The sequence below is a fragment of the Diaphorina citri genome, unplaced genomic scaffold, assembly GCF_000475195.1.
Source record: "Diaphorina citri unplaced genomic scaffold, Diaci psyllid genome assembly version 1.1 scaffold417, whole genome shotgun sequence".
NCBI classification, from domain to species: Eukaryota; Metazoa; Arthropoda; class Insecta; order Hemiptera; family Psyllidae; genus Diaphorina; species Diaphorina citri.
In genome coordinates, this window is record NW_007377852.1 from 83,079 (window position 1) to 107,744 (window position 24,666).

Genomic DNA, 24,666 nt, shown 5'->3' on the forward strand with positions numbered 1-24,666 from the left:
TCTTTGCCCCCCCTACCCGTTTTACGCCGGTAATGAAATTGGTTAGCCTGCGTCCCCCTTTATAACAAAAGGGTTTCCCCCCCGCCCTATAACGAGGAAAAAAGTGTTCAAGGGCTGTGACACCCAGGTATGTATGCTCCTCTCTGATGTGAAAGGCTTAAAATTTAATGACTCATGAACGAGTGTGACGAGGCGATTTCTACTTAATGAACCAGCGGGCTTCGGGAACGATGAAAAATACAATTACTTTTTCCCTGGCTCTTCTTCCGCCTATTTATTCTCTCACCTTGCTCTGGCTGTGGAATTCTTGGTATTGCAGATAATCTTTGGGTAGAGGGGTGTTGAACTCATAGCATTGGACTCGTATTTCGGGGAACAAAGGTTTACGGACTGAAAGGACTCTTATCTTTAACTGGGCTATCATATTGTAATCCTTCTGGGACCCATGATGTGTTCACACAGTATTCAGTCTCAAGACGTTGGGATTTTTACATTTTGTACTTGGTTCGAGATCTCTGTTTTATTTTTTCTCTTTCTCCTTTTCCACATGCGATACTTATGCTGAACAGTTGTGGCATTACTTACCTTAGTACCTATTATAATTTTCTCGCACTCTTTCTCCTTTTCCACATGCGATACTTATGCTGAACAGTTGTGGCATTACTTACCTTAGTACCTATTATAATTTTCTCGCATCATAAAACACTTTGCTGACACATGTGTCTCAAAGTAGGTAGGTATGTTCAGGGTGTTCCGTTGTGTCTAAATAGTTGCAGCTCACAGAATAATTGAGCATAAACAAGCTAAGTACAGAGGTACCTTTGGCTCTTCTGTGATTAACGTCCGACGAGCTATCGTATTGGTCTATGTATTGAGCTATGCAGATTCTTAGCTGTCACTTTTAACTTTTTAAGAACTCTTCTTCCTTTTCGTATAACTCTTCTTTTTTGTAATACGGTGGTAGTGCTGATACAACGCCGTATTGGCGATCGGAAATCGGATTGTAAATTTCAGATCCGGGACGCAAATCAAAAGGACTCAGGATTCGTTACAAGGGACGGAACTCAGAGCTCCCCTCACATAAACTAAGTACAGAGGTACCTTTGGCTCTTCTGTGATTTATGTCTCTGTTGCACTTTGCAGCCCTTAAAACTTTAACAATGACGGTGGTAGTGCTGATACAACGCCGTATTGCGATCGGAAATCGGATTGTAAATTTCAGATCCGGGACGCAAATCAAAATGACTCAGAATTCGTTACAAGGGACGGAACTCAGAGCTCCCCTCACACCCATGCTAAAATTTGCACCCTATATCTCACACACATCTGAATACTTTGAAGTAATATGACACATATTCTGCACCTACACATATTCGTATACAATAGAAGCTGTACTCTATATTCCTATACGCTATAAGCTGTACACTATACACAGCTGCTTCGGCAACAAGTACTTTTTAATTACTTCCCCCGTCCTCTCCTTTGCCCTCCGGAGAACGTATGCTCCTCTCTGATGTGAAAGGCTTAAAATTTAATGACTCATGAACGGGTGTGACGAGGCGATTTATACTTAATGGATCGGAACCAGCGAGCTTCGGGAACGATGAAAAATACAATTACTTTTTCCTTGGCTCTTCTTCCGCCTATTTATTCTCTCACCTTGCTCTGGCTGTGGATTTCTTGGTATTGCAGATAATCTTTTGGTAGAGGGGTGTTGAACTCAAGCATTGGACTCATATTTCGGGGAACAAAGGTTTACGGACTGAAAGGACTCTTATATTTAGCTGGGCTATCATATTGTAAACTTCGTTTTCCATATGCAGAATCCTTCTGGGACCCATGATGTGTTCACACAGTATTCAGTCTCAAGACGTTGGGATTTTGATAATGATATTTAAACTATTGTTTAAATTTAAATAGATGGATTATAAAAGAATATAAAATTATAAACACAGTTTAAACTAGCAGAAAAGTACTTCGATATTGGGTAAATTTGTATAATATTCCGCCTTTTGAATTATATCTAATAACAAATGATATCAATGAACTTAGCGATGTGAAAAATCGATCATCAGATGATTCTGTCACATCTCCTAATCGAGCCATTCCGACATTTTGACATCATTGCTTAGTGCTCTTTTAAATTTTGTAAAATTAATAGATTTTATAGTAATGATATTTAAACTATTGTTTAAATTTAAATAGATGGATTATAAAAGAATATAAAATTATAAACACAGTTTAAACTAGCAGAAAAGATATTGCGCAGTCCCCAGCCTTCTTTTAAATCAAAAAGAAGAGAACTCACGCAAAATAAATAAAATATAATGAAAATAAATCCCTAAGTGTCCGTCAAAAACTCGACATTGAAGAAATAAGAAAAGTAAAAAGTGAGAACATTGATAATTTTGATAACTATCGAAACAAATAAGTACAAACACTCTTTCAAATCAAAAAAGAAGAGAACTCACGCAAAATAATTAAAATATAATGAAAATGAACCCCTAAGTATCCATCAAAAACTCGACATTGAAGAAATAAGAAAAGTAAAAAGTGAGAACATTGATAATTTTGATAACTATCGAAACAAATAAGTACAAACAATGAAAACAAGTAATCGCTTAACAATAGAAGTTAACATGTTAGAGGTTAAAACTAAATATACATTGGTAGATATAAATAATTTCTAATTAAATAAATAATAGAAGTGTTTCAATTAGTAAAGCAGAGTCCATATTTATTTTGGAAATGTCGTACTTACTGTATTTTAACATTATCGTCCGACATTTTCAACATAAGTGTGGACCCTGCTTAGTATGAAGGGTGTATTGCTTATCTCTGCTTTTCCTTTGAGTAATTTAAAAAAGCCAATAATGTCTTTTCCAAAACTATTAAACATTGGTAGATATAAATAATTTCTAATTAAATAAATAATAGAAGTGTTTCAATTAGTAAAGCAGAGTCCACATTTATTTTGGAAATGTCGTACTTACTGTATTTTAACATTATCGTCCGACATTTTCAACATTAAGTGTGGACCCTGCTTAGTATGAAGGGTGTATTGCTTATCTCTGCTTTTCCTTTGAGTAATTTAAAAAAGCCAATAATGTCTTTTCGAATGTCTTCGTCTGTTTTTAAAACACAAATCCAATTACCTTGCAAGTGTTTAATTTTTCTTTTCTCTTTCATGTGTATAGGTATAGCTGTATAATTTTTGGAATGGTTGGAAGTAAGATTTAGATATAATTTAGTCTTCTTCCGTTTTTAAAACACAAATCCAATTACCTTGCCAGTGTTTAATTTTTCTTTTCTCTTTCATGTGTATAGGTATAGCTGTATAATTTTTGGAATGGTTGGAAGTAAGATTTAGATATAATTTAAATATTTTTATTTGACCTTGATGCAGAATGGAATATTGATTTTACTAGACCGGCCTCTTTTGAATCTCAAGATGAAATGGGGGAAATGATATTCACAAAGGAAGTAATGTTTCTCAAAGCCCTAATCCTATCTTCGGGTCTTACCAGATCTGTTTTGAAGATACTCCGTCAGAGGAATAAAATTGTTTTCAGACTGTTTTTGTTTTTTTTTTTTTTTTTTTTTTTCCTTTTTTAGATTTTACCCCATGTTATAAAAAATGATATGTTTGGGTGACTTGGTTGATATGTGTTCATGTCACATATAACATTGTTTTAAAATGTTAAAGAGAATTGACTTAAATCTAGTAAATAATATTATAGGTAGGTACCTACAAATTATTAATAAAATAAGAAATGTGTATTTTAGAATAAACCTTCATTAAGTATGTTGTATAGGTAATCATCTTTTGTATAAAACAGGGTAATTAATTATTTATTTTGATCCTTTTGTATTTCACAGCAATATTCAATAAATATTGAATAGCTTCTTCTATTGAACTTCAATTGTGACACTTCAGTCTTCAATTTTTTCCCCAATTTTTATGAATTTTTATTATTAGGTAGGTATTGGTAAAAACATTATACCTACCTTTATTGGTAATGAAAAATTATTTCCTGTTCATTATGTAAAAAGCTTTCTAATAGTTTTTGATATTAGCTACCTACCTTTAGTCAACTACTAATTTGAAAACGCCTCAAAAAAAAAGAAAGCTTTTTAACTCGAGATTATACAGTTGATCTCAAAATATACAACAAAAAGATTCTAAAAACAGACCTAAATATTATATTGTATTTACATACATAAGTAATAAAAACATTCAATAATAACGAGGATAGTTCATTTTGCTGACTTTCTGATATTGGATAGTAATTGAAGTAATAAGTTTTAGTTTGTGTACAATCAGAGAGAACTTTAACCGTATATTTCTAGTTCCTTTAGATTAGGTCAAGGGGGCTTTGGTTCGTTGACTTGAAAAGAATCTCTTGGATTTGATCAATCCCTTTGAAATGTAGTGGTTGGTGACTTTGTGGATTTGAAACCACCAAGCACAGTAATTCATACCATCAGCTACATAACATTCTCTTGTTTCTAGCTGAAAAAAGAAGAAATAGAATAATAAAATAGTAGTTATAAAAAGGATAATGAATAGATGATATACCTAGTATCTACCAAATAGTAAACACAACTCAGTCTCATAATCTTAATTGCAACGGAAGAGAAAGTCTTCTTCCCTGAGACGATTTTAAATCAACAACGAGAGAAAGGGGAAGACGAAAAATCCCGTGAATCCTGCTGTATAAATCCCTCATCTGTCCCTCCCTCTCCTTCTTGTCACTTTGTTTACACATTTTGATGATAGAGCAGTATATACAGTATCAGACATAGAGCAGTGATAGCAAATTTATTTCGGAGTCCGAAGGAAAGGGAAGGAAGGGAGACAGAGACAGATTTATTTCACTAGAGAGACAGAAAATGTAGGACAAGCACGCTATTTAGATAGAGAGAACGAGGGGATAAAATTAATAAAATAGTAGTTATAAAAAGGATAATGAATAGATATACCTAGTATCTACCAAATAGTAAACACAACTCACTCTCATAATCTTAATTGCAACGGAAGAGAAAGTCTTCTTTCCGAGACGATTTTAAATCAACAACGAGAGAAAGGGGAAAAAATCCCGTGAATCCTGCTGGATAAATCCCTCATCTGTCCCTCCCTCTCCTTCTTGTCACTTTGTTTACACATACACATTTTGATGATAGAGCAGTATACAGCAGACATAGAGCAGTGATAGCAAATTTATTTCGGAGTCCGAAGGAAAGGGAAGGAAGAGAGACAGATTTATTTCACTAGAGAGACAGAAAATGTAGGACAAGCACGCTATTTAGATAGAGGGAGAAAAGAGGGAACGAGGGGAGAGTAGGGAAAAAAGATAGAACAAGAGTAAAGCAGGGAGATGGGACAAAGTGGGAGGGATAATAAAGTAAGGGAAATTGAGGGATGGATTTTTTCTCCCCCTCACGTACCCTTATTACCTCCTAAACACAATCTTAAGGGATCAATTTGTATCCATTAAGTCAGGGACAGGTTGTGAAATCCAAAACACTGTAACCCGTATTCCCTGCTGACAGTAGATTTGTGGAAGAACGAGGGGAGAGTAGGGAAAAAAGATGGACCAAGGGTAAAGCAGGGAGATGGGACAAAGTGGGAGGGATAATAAAGTAAGGGAAATTGAGGGATGGATTTTTTCTCCCCCTCACGTACCCTTATTACCTCCTAAACACAATCTTAACGGATCAATTTGTATCCATTAAGTCAGGGACAGGTTGTGAAATCCAAAACACTGTAACCCGTATTCCCTGCTGACAGTAGATTTGTGGAACATGTCACTCGAGACAGTAGTGAAACATGAAAAATACAACACGGAATGGATTTTTCGGAAAAGTGAGACTAAATTTTTATCTGAAGTTGAAATCAACGATTTTTCCTTTTTTGCCTGTTCGCCAATCACTCTTGAATGCTTTGTCCGATTTTGTTGAAATTTGTAAACATACTCAACATAAAAAGAGATTTATCCATAACTTGTTGTGGCCTAATTCGTCCCTTTTAAGGCCCCGATTTTAATGAAATCTTGGTAATTCGACTGGACCACCAGTTAATGTAAATGTAAACTGTATTCAGTATTGCTCTCTTTATTTCAGGTTTTCTATCTTTGTAGATTGTAGTATTGTTTGTCGACAATATCATCTAACCATATTGTTTCCTCTAATTAATCTTTCTGTTGTTTTTCTATCTATGTAGAATTGTTTGTCCACAATATCATCTAACCTTATTTTTGCCTCTAATGTTTGTGTTGTTTTCTAAATCGATATCATCTAAATCTTATTTATTCCTCTAATGAGTCTAATGTGTCTGTTGTTTTTCATACCAATATGATCTAACCGTATTGTTTCCTCTAATGTTTCAGTTGGTGGGAGGAGAGTTTGACATGGAGCTCAACTTCATCATCCAGGATGCTCAGAATATCCGTCATATGTTGGAACTCATTTTGTTGAAATTTGGAAAACATGCTCAACTTAAAAAGAGATTTATGCATAACTTGTTGTGGCCTAATTCGTCCCTTTTAAGGCCCCGATTTTAATGAAATCTTGGTAATTCGACTGAACCACCAGTTAATGTAAATGTAAACTGTATTGCTCTCTTAATTTCAGGTTTTCTATCTTTGTAGATTGTTATAGTATTGTTTGTCGACAATATCATCTAACCATATTGTTTCCTCTAATTAATCTTTCTGTTGTTTTTCTATCTATGTAGAATTGTTTGTCCACAATATCATCTAACCTTATTGTTTCCTCTAATGTTTGTGTTGTTTTCTAAATCGATATCATTTAAATCTAAATCTTATTTATTCCTCTAATGAGTCTAATGTCTCTGCTGTTTTTCATACCAATATGATCTAACCGTATTGTTTCCTCCAATGTTTCAGTTGGTGGGAGGAGAGTTTGACATGGAGCTCAACTTCATCATCCAGGATGCTCAGAATATCCGTCATATGTTGGAACTCAGAAAGCTTTTTAACTCGAGATTATACAGTTGATCTCAAAATATACAAAAAGATTCTAAAAACAGACCTAAATATTATATTGTATTTACATACATAAGTAATAAAAACATTCAATAATAACGAGGATAGTTCTATGTACACACTTGAATAAAATTCTATGAGACAAAATGAAAATAGTGTAAAAGAGATAACAAGAAATAAACAAAATATTCTTTTTAAAAATCAATTTTATATCACCTAATAATTCAGTATGTTTTAGTTTATCAATATGATAATATTCTATTTGTTTGAGTAGTGTTCACATGAGTTGACTATTTGAATCCTGATCGGAAGGGGTTACTCTCGGGTGGCCCTGTGGAAGGTGCCGATGCTTTGAAAGGATTGGAAACACCATTCGTTCCGACATTAGCTGCTGGTTGTTTATTTTCATCAATAGATGTTTCCTGCATGGAATATTCTAAATGGTTTTTGTAATCGTTAGCAACAGGCTGTCTATCTTGCATTGTGTAAGTTTGATATTCTTTTTTAGGAGGATCTGCCATGAGAATGTTGGCTTCGTTTTCAAAAGGTTTGAAATCGTAAATATTTTTTAGATAAATTAGAACAGGAGCATAAAGGATATTCATAAAGGCAATTAAAAAGTTAAGGGCAGTAAAACCAATGGCATCGACTATACCACCCGCTACTATAGGACCTATTGCATAGGCTAAAGAGTAAGAGATATCAGCGATAGCGTATATACTACCATATACTGAAACATATCTAACATCTACAAGATAGCCTAATGTGGGTAACAAAGCAGTATCTACAAGTGCCATTCCAAAACATATGCCACATATTGGAAGCATGAGCATTTGATATGAAGTTGAAAATGGAATAATGAAACAACACAATCCTTCTAGAACTAAACCTACTGCAACCATGAGCCACTGATAGGTAGGATATAACTTTGCTAACTTCACAGTGATCACAACGCCAAATACATGAGGAAAGAAAGCTGGAAGCCAAATCATTCCAATCTTCCAGTTATCTGTAGTTAGATTATCTTCTATCCATAATGATATTGTAGGCTCTAAGAAGGCAAGGGCAACATTAGCCATGAGTAAGGCTCCGGAACACACCGCTATGTATGGATCCATGAATAACTTCCAGATAGGCACTGTGGAATGAGACTCAGGCTTCTTCTGATTCAGTTGTTCCTTCACAGGTTTCATGACTAATAGTAACATGAATCCGTCTAATAGGGATACAAATGCCAGGATAAGGAATGGAATTTCTTTACCGGCAAATTGATAAAGTGCTCCACCAAATGGCGGTGCTAATCAAGTTAGAGAAATTAATTAAAGTTATAAGAACAATTTTTATCTGAATCCCGTTCAAAATCAAGAGACATTTCTTGCTTGTGTTCAATTGAAAAATTTATTTCAGACCAAATTTCTTTTAGAAAAATTTTTGAATACTTAAGTAGGTACATAATTTGCACAAATTTTCATCAAAGCCAATTTGGGTCACCGAATGACAAATTAGACACATGTGTTGATACGATCAAAGGAAAGTTCAACAAGTCACAAGATTTGTCCATGAAGATAATTTCGTCAACAAAAAAATTAACCCAAATAGTTGAGAGTTTCCCCAAAGAAAATATCTTAAACCTAAACTAATCTATTTTAAATTAAATTTACTAACCTAGAACCCAAGAGCCAATAACTGTCAATAAATTAACAAGTTGTTAAGCCCCAGGTATTCAGAATGTATGATGGTGCCTTTATTTTAGTACCCACTAATTTTATACCCCATCCAAATTTAATGAGATCAATCCGCATCAAAATTTTCTTTGTATCAAGTTTTGTAGGGTCATAAAAGATATTGAAAAAAAAAAAAGATTAAACCATAGACTTTGAAATCGCCGAATCCCTTGAAAAAGTAGATCCATTTTCTTCATTTAGTAGGTACAGATACAAGTCTAGCCCTAAAAACTTAACCTAATATAAAACTATTCCTATTAATAATGTTTTACAAACCTACTTACTATACTTACCTATCTGGAGACTCATGTTTTCAGCTTGAACTGTTTCTAATAGGTGGATAACAACCTATGTAGTGAACAATGAAATATATTTGTCCAATCTACTTCATTTTTAGTCTGACTAACTTATGCTAAACTTAACCTAAAACATTAAGATACAGTAAGGAAGCTCGAAAACGTGATTTTGTGTTATAAAATTTCTTCTATTAAGACAGTTACTACCTACTCGTAATCAAGAACCTAATAGCTGACTACCGAAAGACTGTGGTGGGCATGTGAGTTGTAGATAATATTAATTAGTTTTGTCTACAATTTGTTTAATTTTAGAACTCTAGAAAGTATTAAAATTGATACTAAAGTAGGTTGTATGAATGATTTAACTAATTTACATAAAAATTTAGCAAGTTGGATCAAGTTAGAGAAATTAATTAAAGTTATAAGAACAATTTTTATCTGAATCCCGTTCAAAATGAAGAGACATTTCTTGCTTGTGTTCAATTGAAAAATTTATTTCAGACCAAATTTCTTTTAGAAATTTTTTTGAATACTTAAGTACATAATTTGCACAAATTTTCATCAAAGCCAATTTGGGTCACCGAATGACAAACTAGACACATGTGTTGATACGATCAAAGGAAACTTCAACAAGTCACAAGATTTGTCTATGAAGATAATTTCGTCAACAAAAAAATTAACCCAAATAGTTGAGAGTTTCCCTAAAGAAAATATCTTAAACCTAAACTAATCTATTTTAAATTAAATTTACTAACCTAGAACCCAAGAGCCAATAACTGTCGATAAATTAACAAGTTGTTAAGCCCCAGGTATTCAGAATGTATGATGGTGCCTTTATTTTAGTACCCACTAACTTTATACCCCATCCAAATTTAATGAGATCAATCCGCATCAAAATTTTCTTTGTACCTATCAAGTTGCAAATATTTGAAATACACATATTTGTAGTAATTGTAGTGTCATAAAAGAAATTGAAAAAAAAAAAAAAATTGAACCATAGACTTTGAAATCGCAAAATGCCTTGAAAGAGGAGATCCATTTTCTTCATTTAGTAGGTACAGATACAAGTCTAGCCCTAAAAACTTAACCTAATATAAAACTATTCCTAATGTTTTACAAACCTACTTACTATACTTACCTATCTGGAGACTCATATTTTCAGGCTGAACTGTTTCTAATAGGTGGATAACAACCTATGTAGTGAACAATTAAATATATTTGTCCAATCTGTTTCATTTTAAGTCTGACTAACTTATGCTAAACTTAACCTAAAACATTAACACTCGTATTTATGAACAAGAATGATCGTTCTTAGATCAGTCTCAAGTCAAAATTGACCAATCAAATGCCTTGAGACTATGCTTAGCACGAACTTAAGAGCCAGCATTTTGTTCATAAATATGGGTGTAAGATACAGTAAGGAAGCTCGAAAACGTGATTTTGTGTTATAAAAATTCTCGTTTGTTTTCGTTTTGACAAGTCACATTCCCATGACTTCCCCCAACTCACTATGAAGACCATAATCAAAACTGCAAGTCTATTGAAAAGTTGGTCACGCAATTAATCAATCAATCAATTGATCGATCAGGATTCAGTGATGGATTTGTTTTTAAAAATAGACGAAAATGACAAAAGACCATATTTGGATAGTTTAATGTCCAAGTTGAGATTAGGCAGTTCTGCATATAGAAGAACTTTTGTAAAATGATCCATATTCTTGATAGGTTGATACTAAATGGAAATAGGTAGGTACCTATTTACGGATATTTTACAAATGGTCAAGCAACTATTTTTGCAATATTGATGCCCATATATCTAATGGACAATCGCCGTATGTAATCTCAACTTTCAGACAATTTATTCGATAAGGGGAAAGAACTAAAAAGAACATAACTGAATATTACTAGCATATACCTTGTACTTAAACTAAATTATAATTTATATAAATTGAACTCAATTTATTTTTCTAATCTAGAATAATTGCCTTATAGGAGACTCAGCAATGGAGATCAATTTCGAAATAATAATGAAAAAACTTAACGAAACAAAACTGGAAAGAAAAGGACATTTAGGAGAAAAATAGTCGCAATTGAGACATTAGTAAAGCAATTTTGATCTTGATTAAATGCATTCATAATCTGGTAGACAGATTGACTATAATGAATTAGGTTGCATCTGTGCAAAATCTGTCAATATTGCTGCAACTATTTTTCCCGTAGTACAACATAATGAACTTTTGATCTTGATTAAATGCATTCATAATCTGGTAAACAGATTGACTATAATGAATTAGGTTGCATCTGTGCAAAATCTGTCAATATTGCTGCAACTATTTTTCCCGTAGTACAACATAATGAAAAAGAAGCCATTGATTGATCTCTCCAACTACTTTTGCAAAACAATAACAAAACAATTCAACACAGAAATCCAGGTAAGTACACTTTTAACAAAGCAAACATTTAATTATACATAAATATTTAAATAGGTTATGAGGGAATGATATTAAAAAATGAGAGTGTAGGGTAGATCTACATAGATAGTAGAGAGAACTTAGCTGTCAGAGGTAAAGGAAAAGAGAAAGACAGAAAGGTCTAAAGAGATACATAAAGTGGAAAGGGATCTTGAAGAAAAAAAGAAGAAGGAATCTGATAGACAGACATAATATGAAAGGTTGAGATAGATAGTAGAGAGAACTTAGCTGTCAGAGGTAAAGGAAAAGAAAAAGACAGAGAGGTCTAAAGAGATACATAAAGTGGAAAGGGATCTTGAAGAAAAAAAGAAGAAGGAATCTGATAGACAGACATAATATGAAAGGTTGAATACATCTATATAAGAAGAAGAAATAGAAGGCAAAGGAGAGGAAGAAAGAAGAAGAAAAAACAATAATACGAGTATTTTGACAATAGGTAAACACTAGTGTCATTTATTCCTCATTGCCCTACATATCCTACAATGGAAAACTTGAAATTGATTGGCAAATAACTTGACTCCAAAATAGGTATTCCATCATGTAAGAAGAAGAAATAGAAGGCAAAGGAGAGGAAGAAAGAAGAAGAAGAAAGAAGAAGAAAAAAAACAATAATACGAGTATTTTGGGAATAGGTAAACACTAGTGTCTTTTATTCCTCATTGCCCTACATATCCTACAATGGAAAACTTGAAATTGATTGGCAAATAACTTGACTCCAAAATAGGTATTCCATCATATTGATGCAATTGACCATACGTACTCTCTGTGTCATAAATACCGAAAATAAGAATTATGCTCAAAGGAACCATTGCCTTTAAGGTTTCAAACTACTTCGTTTAGCCTATGGCGTTTATTTTGAAGTTTTTGATCAAGATTGATCGTTTTTTAATGGCAGCTGTCCACAATTTCGGGTACTTGAAGCTGCACCAGTCCAAAAAGAGACAATTGACAAAATTAGGACAAATCTCAAATATTTTATGCATGTAGGAATTTTTATGAGAGATCTACTTTAAAATGACATTAGTGTCAAGTTCTCACACGGTGACATCTGACATCGTTACACTTTTCAAGCTACCAAATGAGTTCATAAAGCATCTACTCTACAAATAGACCACCAGACAAAGTCCTTATTGTGGAATAAATTGAACAATTAGGAATTATAAAAAGAACATCAAGAGTATTATGTGCCAACAAAACAAACGATATGAAAACAAACAATAAGATCCCACAGTAAATTCTATGTAAATATTAACCCATCTGATCCGTTTTTCTTTAGCGCAGATTGTGTTTTCCATTTCTCGAGAAATGAAAATCCGTAAAGTCTTCGGGTGTAAAAGGAAAACTTTATTGCAAACAAATGTTTTATTCAAAAGCTAGAAAGTAGAAAGCCTTCAAAGAGGATAAGAGCTATCAACAAATCAACATTGTGTTGGAACCTGTTAGGTCATTCCGAAGAGACTGCATCGATGAACAATAATGTGTTAAACAGAAATGAACAAACAGTAAACAAATTGTGAAGATGTAGACATAATAAATCACCACTTCAAGCAACTATCTTGAAGACAGGTTGTACACACATTATGGAAACAACACCTTGGTACACTCTCATGGTTTTAAACGAAACATAAATTGGACTAAAATGTGTCTAAGGTAGGTATAGTACGAATGTGGTACCTATTGCGGTGAAGGTGTAGACATATTAATAAATCACCACTTCAAGCAACTATCTTGAAGACAAGTTGTACACACATTATGGAAACAACAGCTTGGTACACTCTCATGGTTTTAAACGAAACATAAATTGGACTAAAATGTGTCTAAGGTAGGTATAGTACGAATGTGGTATCTATTGCAAGGTAGTTAACATTTGAATGTGCCATTACTTATAGATCTCTTTGGTAAATCAATTTATAAGAGACTTTATAGAAAAACAAAGGATACCTAAAACATAGCAGAAGGCTCATAAGTATGATACTAAAAATATTATGTACCTAAGTATGATAAAATTATAAGTCTTATACGCCTAGAAACTATTTCCTTAGTCAAGAAATGTACACTTAGATCTAAATAAAAGTATACGAAACATAAATTGGACTAAAATGTGTCTAAGGTAGGTATAGTACGAATGTGGTACCTATTGCAAGGTAGTTAACATTTGAATGTGCCATTACTTATAGATCTCTTTGGTAAATCAATTTATAAGGGACTTTATAGAAAAACAAAGGATACCTAAAACATAGCAGAAGGCTCATAAGTATGATACTAAAAATATTATATACCTAAGTATGATAAAATTATAAGTCTTATACGCCTAGAAACTATTTCCTTAGTCAAGAAATGTACACTTAGATCTAAATAAAAGTAATTTATAAAATATATTTATATGTTAAGTCCACACATGGCCGTGATGCTTAGCGTGTAATCAAATAAATAAATAAATAAATTTATATGTTAAGTATAAAAAATGATATGTTTGGGTGACTTGGTTGATATGTGTTCATGTCACATATAACATTGTTTTAAAATGTTAAAGAGAATTGACTTAAATCTAGTAAATAATATTATAGGTAGGTACCTACAAATTATTAATAAAATAAGAAATGTGTATTTTAGAATAAACCTTCATTAAGTATGTTGTATAGGTAATCATCTTTTATATAAAACAGGGTAATTAATTATTTATCTTTTTGTATTTCACAGCAATATTCAATATATATTATTGAATAGCTTCTTCTATTGAACTTCAATTGTGACACTTCAGTCTTCAATTTTTTCCCCAATTTTTATGAATTTTTATTATTAGGTAGGTATTGGTAAAAACATTATACCTTTATTGGTAATGAAAAATTATTTCCTGTTCATTATGTAAAAAGCTTTCTAATAGTTTTTGATATTAGCTACCTACCTTTAGTCAACTACTAATTTGAAAACGCCTCAAAAAAAAAGAAAGCTTTTTAACTCGAGATTATACAGTTGATCTCAAAATATACAAAAAGATTCTAAAAACAGACCTAAATATTATATTGTATTTACATACATAAGTAATAAAAACATTCAATAATAACGAGGATAGTTCTATGTACACACTTGAATAAAATTCTATGAGACAAAATGAAAATAGTGTAAAAGAGATAACAAGAAATAAACAAAATATTCTTTTTAAAAATCAATTTTATATCACCTAATAATTCAGTATGTTTTAGTTTATCAATATGATAATATTCTATTTGTTTGAGTAGTGTTCACATGAGTTGACTATTTGAATCCTGATCGGAAGGGGTTACTCTCGGGTGGCCCTGTGGAAGGTGCCGATGCTTTGAAAGGATTGGAAACACCATTCGTTCCGACATTAGCTGCTGGTTGTTTATTTTCATCAATAGATGTTTCCTGCATGGAATATTCTAAATGGTTTTTGTAATCGTTAGCAACAGGCTGTCTATCTTGCATTGTGTAAGTTTGATATTCTTTTTTAGGAGGATCTGCCATGAGAATGTTGGCTTCGTTTTCAAAAGGTTTGAAATCGTAAATATTTTTTAGATAAATTAGAACAGGAGCATAAAGGATATTCATAAAGGCAATTAAAAAGTTAAGGGCAGTAAAACCAATGGCATCGACTATACCACCCGCTACTATAGGACCTATTGCATAGGCTAAAGAGTAAGAGATATCAGCGATAGCGTATATACTACCATATACTGAAACATATCTAACATCTACAAGATAGCCTAATGTGGGTAACAAAGCAGTATCTACAAGTGCCATTCCAAAACATATGCCACATATTGGAAGCATGAGCATTTGATATGAAGTTGAAAATGGAATAATGAAACAACACAATCCTTCTAGAACTAAACCTACTGCAACCATGAGCCACTGATAGGTAGGATATAACTTTGCTAACTTCACAGTGATCACAACGCCAAATACATGAGGAAAGAAAGCTGGAAGCCAAATCATTCCAATCTTCCAGTTATCTGTGGTTAGATTATCTTCTATCCATAATGATATTGTAGGCTCTAAGAAGGCAAGGGCAACATTAGCCATGAGTAAGGCTCCGGAACACACCGCTATGTATGGATCCATGAATAACTTCCAGATAGGCACTGTGGAATGAGACTCAGGCTTCTTCTGATTCAGTTGTTCCTTCACAGGTTTCATGACTAATAGTAACATGAATCCGTCTAATAGGGATACAAATGCCAGGATAAGGAATGGAATTTCTTTACCGGCAAATTGATAAAGTGCTCCACCAAATGGCGGTGCTACTAAACAGCCAAAACTAATAAAAGCTAAAGCTATACCCAATGCTTGAGATCTTTCGTTTTCTTCTGTGAATCTATCTGCGATCATGGCTAAACCAGAAGTATCAGCAAAGGCAGATCCAACACCTTGCAGACTTCGAGCGAAAAACAGCACACCATAACTTCGTCCACATGCAAATAATGCTGTTGATAGAAACATAATGCACAGTCCTATCATCATGGGGAGATCATAGCCTATTCTATCTATCAGGGCCCCAGAGAATGGATTCACCATCAGCTGGACGATTGCTTTAGAAGCAAACAGGACTCCTGTTGCAGAATCTTCACCTTCTGCATGTTCTCTATGATGAGGTTTCGTGTGGTATCGAGACTCATTCAATGCTTGCAGTTGATCTTCTTCACCCCATGCTCCGATGAATCTCAGATAGTCAGGAATGATAGGTACAATCACCATGTAGAGCATGTTGTCCAGGAGTAATGCAGTGGATACAATCACCAGGATCAACTTGCGTTGAGACTTTGGCTCCTGTAACTTCTCCCATACTATATCCTTTACTTCGTTTACCTCTAGATTAAGTACTGGAACCTTGAGGGTGCCGACCACTGTCCAACATGCTTTGAATGCCTCCATTATTTGACTCACGTGAGACGCATGCTACTGGCTTCACAACCTTGAACAAGATACAAAACAAATTTATGTCATTAGAGTTGAACAAGTCACGAGTGATTTTGTTTTCTTTTATATGAAAGCAGAGCCCTAATTTTGTATCTCATACAAAGTTGTGAGACCACAACTGCGCTCAACATGTCTTGTCATTTGCGATCTTTCCAAGAAATGATATTTTGCGGTATCTGTGGCATATCTTCATATCTATAAGAAGAAAACAAAGATCGCAAATTACAAAACACAACTATACAAGAAGCAGCTCTGAGTATGATGCAAATGAAAGAGACATTCAAGAATGAAGGTAATGGCAACACTAAACTTATTAATATTATAAGTTATCTAGTAGTAATCTAGTTGAACTCTTCAACTAGATGTCCTAATTGCTTAGACTTGGGTCTTAGGTGTCAATGTCTAGCCATTATCCAGAGATGTGTACATTCTATGTACATAGGATTGTAGGTACCTACACGTAAGTAGAGGATAATATTCTAAAGCATCTCTATAAGTTTGTATGTATATGTTTGGATGAAATCGTTTCACTGCTACAAGTACAATCATAATCCAAATATGCAGATATTTAAACATGATGGTACCTCTTGAAATGGCATAATTAAACGAAATCGGAAATTGAAGAGACGAGGAGCAGGGCAGGGGCAAAGGGAGATTCAGGAAAAAAAAGTCAAATTAATTTCGATACAAAGGGACTTGAAAATATTCGTGTGTACTTCGAATTGAATGTCCTCAAAAATCATAATTGTGACTTTGCCTTCCTTTCAGGAGAGGTAGAAATAATTTCAATAACATTAGTTTTCAAAATCCCCTTATTTTCTCCTTCTCCTCCTCCTCCTCCTCCTCCTCCTCGTCCCCTAATAATCCAATGTAGGGGGTTTTGTATGACAAAAGGCTTTGATGAAAGGTTCAAGTGACACTTGTCAAAGTTCGGGCAACTCTTTGCTATAACGAGGGGAGGAGGAGAAGGAATATTCAATTATTATTATTATTATTATTAGTAGTAGTAGTAGTAGTAGTAGTAGTAGTAGTAGTAGTAGTAGTAGTAGTAGTAGTAGTAGTAGTAGTAGTAGTAGTAGTAGTAGTAGTAGTAGTAGTAGTAGTAGTAGTAGTAGTAGTAGTAGTAGTAGTAGTAGTAGTAGTAGTAGTAGTAGTAGTAGTAGTAGTAGTAGTAGTAGTAGTAGTAGTAGTAGTAGTAGTAGTAGTAGTAGTAGTAGTAGTAGTAGTAGTAGTAGTAGTAGTAGTAGTAGTAGTAGTAGTAGTAGTAGTAGTAGTAGTAGTAGTAGTAGTAGTAGTAGTAGTAGTAGTAGTAGTAGTAGTAGTAGTAGTAGTAGTAGTAGTAGTAGTAGTAGTAGTAGTAGTAGTAGTAGTAGTAGTAGTAGTAGTAGTAGTAGTAGTAGTAGTAGTAGTAGTAGTAGTAGTAGTAGTAGTAGTAGTAGTAGTAGTAGTAGTAGTAGTAGTAGTAGTAGTAGTAGTAGTAGTAGTAGTAGTAGTAGTAGTAGTAGTAGTAGTAGTAGTAGTAGTAGTAGTAGTAGTAGTAGTAGTAGTAGTAGTAGTAGTAGTAGTAGTAGTAGTAGTAGTAGTAGTAGTAGTAGTAGTAGTAGTAGTAGTAGTAGTAGTAGTAGTAGTAGTAGTAGTAGTAGTAGTAGTAGTAGTAGTAGTAGTAGTAGTAGTAGTAGTAGTAGTAGTAGTAGTAGTAGTAATAATAATAATAATAATAATAATAATAAGCGAAAAAAAAAAATAATAATAAATAATATGAAGTCTGTAGCTTTCTGAGATACATGCGAAGTAGGAAGGTAAAAAAAAACTTTTTTTTAGGTTTGATAGAGGGAACTGTAACTGCTTAGGTCTTATCATCCCGCCGAAAGTGAAGAGCGAAGAAAGACAGGATAGGAGAAAGTCAGCCGTTCCGAGAACGAACCTTATCCGTTCAGAAAGAAAAAAAATAGATAAAAAGTAAGAACCCTAAAAAATTTACCTTCTCTTGGCTGCCCTAAAGAAAAAGGTCTTATTTTGGCTAAGCAAGGGCCCTAAAAAAGTAAAAAGTCTTACAAATCGAAAATAATGAAAATAAAAGCAGGGTTGCCAGTGTTGCCAAATTCACGAATCCTTCCACGAATCCTTCCCGGGTGAAAAGTAAAGCACATAAATAATTCATAATTTAATTCCGAATAGAAACAAACATTTCCAGGAAGACCATGAGACTCCCTTTATTATTATAAGTTATCTAGTAGTAATCTAGTTGAACTCTTCAACTAGATGTCCTAATTGCTTAGACTTGGGTCTTAGGTGTCAATGTCTAGCCATGAACCAGAGATGTGTACATTCTATGTACATAGGATATTATCTAAAGTATTCTAGGTATCTGTGAGTAACTAGGTATAGTAGGTAGAGGCGTAGAGGATAATATTCTAAAGCATCTCTATAAAAGTTGTATGTAGGTATATGTTTGGATGAAATCGTTTCACTGCTACAAGTACAATCATAATCCAAATATTATGTAGATATTTAAACATGATGGTACCTCTTGAAATGGCATAACTAAACGAAATCGGAAATTGAAGAGACGAGGAGCAGGGCGGGGACAAAGGGAGATTCAGGAAAAAAAGTCAAATTAATTTCGATAAAAAGGGACTTGAAAATATTCGTGTGTACTTTGAATTGAATGTCCTCAAAAATCATAATTGTGACTTTGCCTTCCTTTCAGGAGAGGTAGAAATAATTTCAATAACATTAGTTTTCAAAATCCCCTTATTTTCTCCTTCTCCTCCTCCTCCTCCTCCTCCTCCTCGTCCCCTAATAATCCAATGTAGGGGGTTTTGTATGACAAAAGGCTTTGATGAAAGGTTCAAGTGACACTTGTCAAAGTTCGGGCAACTCTTTGCTATAACGAGGGGAGGAGGAGAAGGAATATTCAATTATTATTATTATTATTATTAGTAGTAGTAGTAGTAGTAGTAGTAGTAGTAGTAGTAGTAGTAGTAGTAGTAGTAGTAGTAGTAGTAGTAGTAGTAGTAGTAGTAGTAGTAGTAGTAGTAGTAGTAGTAGTAGTAGTAGTAGTAGTAGTAGTAGTAGTAGTAGTAGTAGTAGTAGTAGTAGTAGTAGTAGTAGTAGTAGTAGTAGTAGTAGTAGTAGTAGTAGTAGTAGTAGTAGTAGTAGTAGTAGTAGTAGTAGTAGTAGTAGTAGTAGTAGTAGTAGTAGTAGTAGTAGTAGTAGTAGTAGTAGTAGTAGTAGTAGTAGTAGTAGTAGTAGTAGTAGTAGTAGTAGTAGTAGTAGTAGTAGTAGTAGTAGTAGTAGTAGTAGTAGTAGTAGTAGTAGTAGTAGTAGTAGTAGTAGTAGTAGTAGTAGTAGTAGTAGTAGTAGTAGTAGTAGTAGTAGTAGTAGTAGTAGTAGTAGTAGTAGTAGTAGTAGTAGTAGTAGTAGTAGTAGTAGTAGTAGTAGTAGTAGTAGTAGTAGTAGTAGTAGTAGTAGTAGTAGTAGTAGTAGTAGTAGTAGTAGTAGTAGTAGTAGTAGTAGTAGTAGTAGTAGTAGTAGTAGTAGTAGTAGTAGTAGTAGTAGTAGTAGTAGTAGTAGTAGTAGTAGTAGTAGTAGTAGTAGTAGTAGTAGTAGTAGTAGTAGTAGTAGTAGTAGTAGTAGTAGTAGTAGTAGTAGTAGTAGTAGTAGTAGTAGTAGTAGTAGTAGTAGTAGTAGTAGTAGTAGTAGTAGTAGTAGTAGTAGTAGTAGTAGTAGTAGTAGTAGTAGTAGTAGTAGTAGTAGTAGTAGTAGTAGTAGTAGTAGTAGTAGTAGTAGTAGTAGTAGTAGTAGTAGTAGTAGTAGTAGTAGTAGTAGTAGTAGTAGTAGTAGTAGTAGTAGTAGTAGTAGTAGTAGTAGTAGTAGTAGTAGTAGTAGTAGTAGTAGTAGTAGTAGTAGTAGTAGTAGTAGTAGTAGTAGTAGTAGTAGTAGTAGTAGTAGTAGTAGTAGTAGTAGTAGTAGTAGTAGTAGTAGTAGTAGTAGTAGTAGTAGTAGTAGTAGTAGTAGTAGTAGTAGTAGTAGTAGTAGTAGTAGTAGTAGTAGTAGTAGTAGTAGTAGTAGTAGTAGTAGTAGTAGTAGTAGTAGTAGTAGTAGTAGTAGTAGTAGTAGTAGTAGTAGTAGTAGTAGTAGTAGTAGTAGTAGTAGTAGTAGTAGTAGTAGTAGTAGTAGTAGTAGTAGTAGTAGTAGTAGTAGTAGTAGTAGTAGTAGTAGTAGTAGTAGTAGTAGTAGTAGTAGTAGTAGTAGTAGTAGTAGTAGTAGTAGTAGTAGTAGTAGTAGTAGTAGTAGTAGTAGTAGTAGTAGTAGTAGTAGTAGTTACCCTTCTAAAATAATGGAAAACGGTAATAGTTGGAGAGTGATAGTGAGCGAGGAGTCAGATTCCGATATATATATATTTTTTAAGAGGTTTGACAGAGGGAACTGTAACTGCTATGGTCTTATCGTCCCGAAATTGAAGAGAGAAGGAAGACAGGATAGGAGTTTTTTTTTTTTTTTTAAGAGGTTTGAGAGAGGGAACTGTAACTGCTATGGTCTTATCGTCCCGAAATTGAAGAGAGAAGGAAGACAGGATAGGAGAAAGCCAGCCGTTCCGAGAACGAACGATATCCCATCAGGATAAAATCCGCCCCGGGCGGGAATCGAACCCGCGGCCTAGCGCTTACAAGGCAGACGCACTACCAACTAAGCTAACTAAGCTGGCACCCAAACTTTCGTGAGCTTCTAAGCCCAGGCTTTGTGAGCCTTTGCGTTCGTGCCACTATAAAGAATAATATGATCAATCAGATCACCTATGTAGATCTATTTGGGTGAGAGAAAGAGAAAGAAAAAATATTGCCAGACGAATCTCGTGTGTTAAACTAGGAGAAAAAGCCTTTAATGTTCACAGGTCGACACTAAAAGTAATTTCTTTAAAAAGAATATGAAGTTTTATAAAAAGAAAAGAATGAAGAAAAGTCATTTCTTTACGGCGGTGCTACTAAACAACCAAAACTAATAAACGCTAAAGCTATACCCAATGCTTGAGATCTTTCGTTTTCTTCTGTGAATCTATCTGCGATCATAGCTAAACCAGAAGTATCAGCAAAGGCAGATCCAACACCTTGCAGACTTCGAGCGAAAAACAGCACGCCATAACTTCGTCCACATGCAAATAGTGCTGTTGATAGAAACATAATGCACAGCCCTATCATCATGGGGAGATCATAGCCTATTCTATCTATGAGGGCCCCAGAGAATGGATTCACCATCAGCTGGACGATTGCTTTAGAAGCAAACAGGACTCCTGTTGCAGAATCTTCACCTTCTGCATGAAATAAACAAATAAAAAGTTGAAAAAAAAAAGAAAAGACTGAGGCCAATTTTGTACAGCCCACACACGAAGGAAAATAAACAAAGTCAGAAGAAATTGAGTTGTCAAGAAATAATAAGAAATTAAAATTGCAAAATAAATGTAAAATAAATTAAACCGCGAGATTGTAGGTACCAACTTTATTTACAATTATTACCTATGTCGGTCATAATTCATAAATAAGTATAATTTAATGCAAAACCTGTCAGTCACCTAGCTAGAAATTAGTCACTCGTAAAAGGCATAAAACAAAGTAAGTCAAAGACAAAATATACGTAGGCACACTTATACGAAAAAGTCATGCAAGAAATTCTTCGCTTTACCTTAAGTCCCATTCATACTTAAAATAATGGGTAGGTTATGTCGGTCATAATTCATAAATAAGTATAATTTAATGCAAAACCTGTCAGTCACCTAGCTAGAAATTAGTCACTCGTAAAAGGCATAAAACAAAGTAAGTCAAAGACAAAATACGTAGGCACACTTATACGAAAAAGTCATGCAAGAAATTCTTCGCTTTACCTTAAGTCCCATTCATACTTAAAATAATGGGTAGGTTACCTACGCTACATATTGAGTAGGTAAGTCAAGCTTGGCCGAGGAAAATTTATCGCTTTTGTTTTGTTTTCCCACCAGAGGGGGTTGGGGGAGTTTTGTGCCAAGGGAGGGAGGGTTGAAGTCATGTGGCATGAACTTTTCACCTTTGTTACCCTCGACCTGGGAGGGAACGGTGTGCAGGAGTAAATCATAAAATTACTTCCCCTTTATTTTCCCCGATGGTGAATTTTAATTTGTAACGGCATGATAATTTTCCGCAGAATTTAAAATTAGCTTTGGAGAGAACAGGAGAGTGTTTTATACCTTCTATGGTATGTCAGGATAATCTGGACATCTCCACACAATGTATTGGGAAAGAGAAAGATTGAAAATGGTGTGAAATCGTGTCAAATTATCAAAATATTTGACAAGGTTTACATAATTAAACAAATTCTAACTGTAAGAAGGGTGAAAAAGGCTGGAACCTTAACTATTTTTGTACTCCACCTCTACCTAACCTATTAGCAAACTTTCTTTGCGCCTTACCTATGTGCTTGTACTTTGCTTTGTGCGCCTTACCTATGTGCTTGTACTTTGCTTTGTGCGCCCTACCTATGTGCTTTGACCGGTACATTTGCTATTTTCAAAATGAAGTTTTTACCATTTTTGGACGGGGCAGGGTTTATCGTATCCTACAAAACCTACATGCTACTCCATCCTACTTCAATGCACATCACATTTTTTTATTTATGTATTTATTTTATTTATTACACAGTTGGTGACACATCATTATTAGGTGTAATGTCACCTGGTGTGTCACCATTAGGTCTATTAGATTAATTACAGTGTTAATAGAAAATCACCTTTTATAAAATTAAAAAGAATTATATAGTGACACAAAGGATAAATATATAATATATGAGACACGAAAATGCTTCAAATCAAAAGTAGGTAAATCCCCACTGTAGGTAGTTACGCCCCAGTCAAGTACAGTCAAAATATTCTTACTGACGCGATGGCGATTAAATGGGACTGGTCACATATCTAGGCGCACGGTAGTGCGCCAGGCCAAGTTCCAGCCTAACGCACACAGTGTGTAATATACCGTCTATTCCAACTACCATAAAATCCCCCAAATATTTGACCGTTCGTTGAACGTGCTGTGACTGGAGCGTGATGATCTGAACGGATTTTGGAAATCGGGCTTTAGGAGTAGAAATTTTGCCTTGATTTAGAAATTTACACAGGCTTGCTTACTGGAACTTGGCCTGGGGCACTTCCGTGTGCTCGGATTTAATTCTAATTAATTATTTCTGGGTTTCTTACCTGAATTAGCGAACGTGGCGCTTATTCTCTGCAGAATGTTGGCGGTGGATGCGTTAAGCGTCTGGTAGTAACCTCCAGGATCACCAGGAGATCCTGACGTCTCCACACCGGCTCCTTGTAGGTCTGCCGTGATTTAGACACAAGTCAACCTGCACCTGACGAAACCAAGGCCTTACGCGACGCAACTAAAGTGAAAAACACTCCCCGAAACAAAACTGCCGCCCCAACACACAAAAACTATATCACGTGATCTATATTTCAAATCTTCAACGAACAATTCGGGAAATTAATTCGACAACAATCCAGCCATTGTCAAAACACCAGCACACAAACAAGACTTTAAAATTTCAAAAAAATCAACAGAAAAAAAAGGAAACAAACTTAAAAAAGAAAATATTTAACAAAAAAAAACGAACGGAAATTGTGTAAGCATTGAGTTTTGACTGTTAAGTGAAAGGCTACGTCTGTACAAGGAGGAAGGGCGAGAATTTCCAACAGAAAAGCAAACGAAAAGAAATGGGCGGCAACATTGGGCGAAAGTCGACGCATGGCAACTCAGCACCGTGACCTTGATTGGGTGAAAGCTTTTCCAATTCGGCTGTCGAGAATGTCGACGAAATAACTTTGTTTTTTTCTTCTTTTCGCCTCTTTGGAATGAAAATTTGTTCTATTTTTACGAATGGCTTGCTCTCTGTCCGTGTAGTAAACCTCCCCATGGTTCTTAGGACGAGCCGTGTTTCATTGATTTTGTACGCTTTGTAGTGGTAGGTCGTCGCCTCGTGTTGTATTAGGACTAGGATTATCGTGTTGGATTGTTCCAACATGGTTTGCAATGGGGGTGACACGAGTACAGGTATTTATTCAATGGAACAGGAGGAGCAGTTCATATCATGATGCCTCGTGGATTATTTTTAGATTTTTACACTGTTAGAGCCTCTGTGAATTATTAATACATTGGACGCGTTGTCAGGAGGGTCGAGTTCAATTCTCGGCAGATTTTTAAATGTTC

At 34.4% G+C, this 24,666-nt stretch overlaps 2 protein-coding genes and 1 long non-coding RNA gene across 3 annotated transcripts; 1 reads left to right on the forward strand and 2 right to left on the reverse strand.

Moving 5' to 3' along the window:
• Positions 1 to 6,996: 6,996 nt before the first annotated feature.
• On the reverse strand, positions 6,997 to 9,040 carry LOC103508625 (vesicular acetylcholine transporter-like). The gene is made up of 2 exons (XM_008473181.3): positions 9,025 to 9,040; positions 6,997 to 8,304 (listed from the first exon to the last, which is right to left on the reverse strand). The coding sequence occupies exons 1-2, from the start codon at positions 9,038 to 9,040 to the stop codon at positions 7,298 to 7,300; spliced, it is 1,023 nt and encodes a 340-aa protein (XP_008471403.1). The 3' UTR covers positions 6,997 to 7,297.
• Positions 9,041 to 11,258: 2,218 nt separating this feature from the next.
• LOC113467158 lies at positions 11,259 to 13,149 on the forward strand. Its single transcript, XR_003391330.1, has 3 exons — positions 11,259 to 11,697; positions 11,842 to 12,025; positions 12,222 to 13,149. It is a non-coding gene; the product is annotated as an uncharacterized LOC113467158 (long non-coding RNA).
• A 799-nt stretch (positions 13,150 to 13,948) lies between these two features.
• Positions 13,949 to 24,137, reverse strand: LOC103508622 (vesicular acetylcholine transporter). Its single transcript, XM_008473179.3, has 2 exons — positions 23,658 to 24,137; positions 13,949 to 16,430 (listed from the first exon to the last, which is right to left on the reverse strand). The coding sequence occupies exon 2, from the start codon at positions 16,388 to 16,390 to the stop codon at positions 14,753 to 14,755; it is 1,638 nt and encodes a 545-aa protein (XP_008471401.1). The 5' UTR covers positions 16,391 to 16,430; positions 23,658 to 24,137; the 3' UTR covers positions 13,949 to 14,752.
• Positions 24,138 to 24,666: the final 529 nt, after the last annotated feature.

What these genes read in the sequence shown, in the direction of transcription:
- LOC103508622 (XM_008473179.3), bottom strand. Translation starts at nt 16,390, where the DNA reads ATGGAGGCATTCAAAGCATGTTGGACAGTGGTCGGCACCCTCAAGGTT.